At 44.6% G+C, this 2,816-nt stretch overlaps 1 protein-coding gene across 1 annotated transcript; it reads right to left on the minus strand.

The window, feature by feature from the left end:
- Positions 1–2,536: 2,536 nt before the first annotated feature.
- LCE7A (late cornified envelope 7A) lies at positions 2,537–2,806 on the minus strand (the record flags this gene model as incomplete). Its single annotated transcript, XM_073890318.1, has 1 exon — positions 2,537–2,806. A coding segment is annotated over one exon (270 nt), but the record flags the coding sequence as incomplete, so codon positions are not given.
- Positions 2,807–2,816: the final 10 nt, after the last annotated feature.

Raw genomic sequence — 2,816 nt, forward strand, 5'->3', positions numbered from 1 at the left:
CCTAGTACCAGTACTATATAACTTGTCTTAAGTCTGAACATTATGTTGGGTACAGCAATAATTATTCCTTTAAATTTTTCTCTGTTTAATCAGTGATCCATTTGTAATATTATTTTATCTTTATGTAAAATAAGCATTTATAGATGTAAAGTCAGATAAGAAAACTTATACAGTGCTAAGATTAGCTTTAGCATTATATTATTATATATGACATGTGACTTGTTTACTAGCTATTAAAGTAATTTACCATGAGACACCTATGCACCCAGACTTAACTTGGTATCACATTTAATGCAATGAGTGGTAGTACAATTTTGTGTGAGTAAAATTGTGTGTAACTAAATACAGTATATAAAAGATGGGGGTGAGGGCACCTGGGTGGCTCAGTTGGTTAAGTGACTGCCTTCGGCTCAGGTCATGATCCTGGAGTCCCGGGATCGAGTCCCGCATCAGGCTCCTTGCTCGGAAGGGAGTCTGCTTCACCCTCTGACCCTCTTCCCTCTCGTGCTCTCTATCTCTCATTCTCTCTCTCTCAAATAAATAAAGTCTTTAAAAAAAAAAAAAGATGGGGGTGGATCCAACGCAGAGATATGCTCTTTTTAATTTTTAAGAGGGTTAATCAATCACATTCCTTTCTTCTCCAAACTCTGAATCATTGAGAGAGACATCAGTGTAAGAGAGAGGGTTGGTAAAGCATTGAAGAATGTAACTTGTGAAATGGTCAAAATGGAAGCTATAATTTTTATTTCAAAGTCTAAGCCTTGGGGGCCTGGATTAGGACAGAACTTGGTCCACAGAGACACTCCCCCCAGACACCAAGAGCGAGCACAGCATAAAAGTGCACACACAATGGTAAAGCTCTCGCCATCTCACCTGTCAGATCACTCACTCTTCTTCCAGAGGTAAGGAGTGAGTTTGAGATAGAGGATGTTATTTCAAACAATAAAGCTAGAATGTTGGAAAAAAATATTTCCCCTTAAATGAATAAATATGACTAAGACCTTAAATGCACACTAATTTGTTACAACATTTTACTCTACTCTGACATCAGCTAGCTATGCTAATGACCCAGATTGCCTGGAAAGCCAAAGTGTTACCATTTATCACTGGTTATTTAACACTTCTAAGTAAGCATGCTGAATATTATTACAGCATTTGAAATAAATAAATACACACACACAGTTTCCCTCTCAAAGACATTTAAAAATCTCTGAAATGCCTCTCTGGATGCCTGCCTATTGTTGCCTTTGTCAGAGGTTGAAAACTACTGATCAAGCAATTTTATTCCTCTGACTGAGGGTTGATTGGGATGTAAAAGAAGGTGATCAGGTCTACCTTCATGCTAAAACCCAAAGCTCTCAGTGACCTGGATGTCACTAAGTGAGTCCTAATAATTTATTTTGATGCAAGAGGATGGCCAGAAGAGGCAGCCTTCAATCTCTCTTCTGCTACAGCACACCTAGCAGATGGCATTCACGTGTGAGACTCACTCCACCACATGAGCCCAGTTGTTCACATAGCTGTGGCATGCGTTGATCTAAGGTATGGATTATGTGTGCCTTCTGGGGTACTGACCATAGTTCCATCCTTTGTCTCCCACTGGCCCCAAGGCACCAGTGTCTCCATTCTGTGGCTAAGAACCCTAATCCTGGAGGATGGACACAAGCATTGCTGTTGCATATGGCCCATGTTGGGTTAGAAAGAACAGTTCTTTAAGAATTTGCCCCCAAGCCCATGCCATTTGCCCCACTGAATACAAGGAGAAAAGAAACCACGGACAGTAGATAAAAAAAGTCGATCAAGAGAATTGTGCTAACTGGGCCACTGAGTAGACTCTGGCTCCTGCGTGAAGAAAAGTAATGAGGGACTCAGTCTTGTAGATATACTCAAGGAGAGTATTTGTTGTAGATTTTGAACTAAGATCTAAAAATGACAAGTACCCCTGTGCCATTTTTTCTTAAGCATAGGCTTCACTCAAGTCGGAAGAGTCTGGAGGCTGAATTCTGGGGCTGGGGAGCACAATGTCCTTAATAGGTAGGAAGAAACCTCACAGATGGTGGCAGCAGCAGTGGTGGAACAAGGTAGCTGATGTTTTGGGAGCACCACATTACTCCCCTCTGGGATCTTTCCTCTCAGATGGCTCAGGTCTGGGACATCCCTTGGTGGGAACTTCCCATCTGGCTGGCTCATTATGGGGTCTACTTGAAGAATCCAGGTTAATGGGAGCTCCCCTGAGCTGAGGATGGGGGCATCAACAAACACCAAAGAGCTCAGAGTGCAGGAAAGACAAGCTTTATTTTTGCATGTTGACAAAGCTTTGGAAAGCAGAGTTTTCGGTAGCATTCAGGTCTCCTTGATGTAGGTCCAAAGCCGAGGCCAAGAGGTCTGAGGTTCTCAGCAAAAAGAGGAGTCCATTAAGTACATATCTAGGCAGCTTAGTTCAGGAGGAGAAGGGAGAACAGGGTGAGAGTGAGGAAAGTCGTCAACTCCAGGCTTGTCCTTGGCTATGGATCTTTGGCTCCTCAAAATCTGCAGGTCAGCTGCGGCCCCCAAATCCATGGCAACAGCTGGAACACCCAGAGGACTCCCTCTCCCAGCAGTTGGAAGGCGGGGGCTGGCCTATACAGACTCCCGGAAACCCATGAGACCCCAGAGAGCAGCAGCCTCCAAAGCCAGTGATACAGCAACTGGGGACACAGCAGGAGGGGGCAGGCAGGGGGCAGGGAGCTGGGCAGGGAGCCGAGGCCTGTGGGGCCTGTGGGGCCTGAGGCCACTTGGGTGGACACTTGGGGATGCACTTGGCTGGGAGCTGGCAC

Source organism: Callorhinus ursinus, unplaced genomic scaffold, assembly GCF_003265705.2.
Source record: "Callorhinus ursinus isolate GAN/ISIS: 27379988/994484 unplaced genomic scaffold, GSC_fseal_2.0 scaffold138, whole genome shotgun sequence".
Taxonomy (NCBI): domain Eukaryota; kingdom Metazoa; phylum Chordata; class Mammalia; order Carnivora; family Otariidae; genus Callorhinus; species Callorhinus ursinus.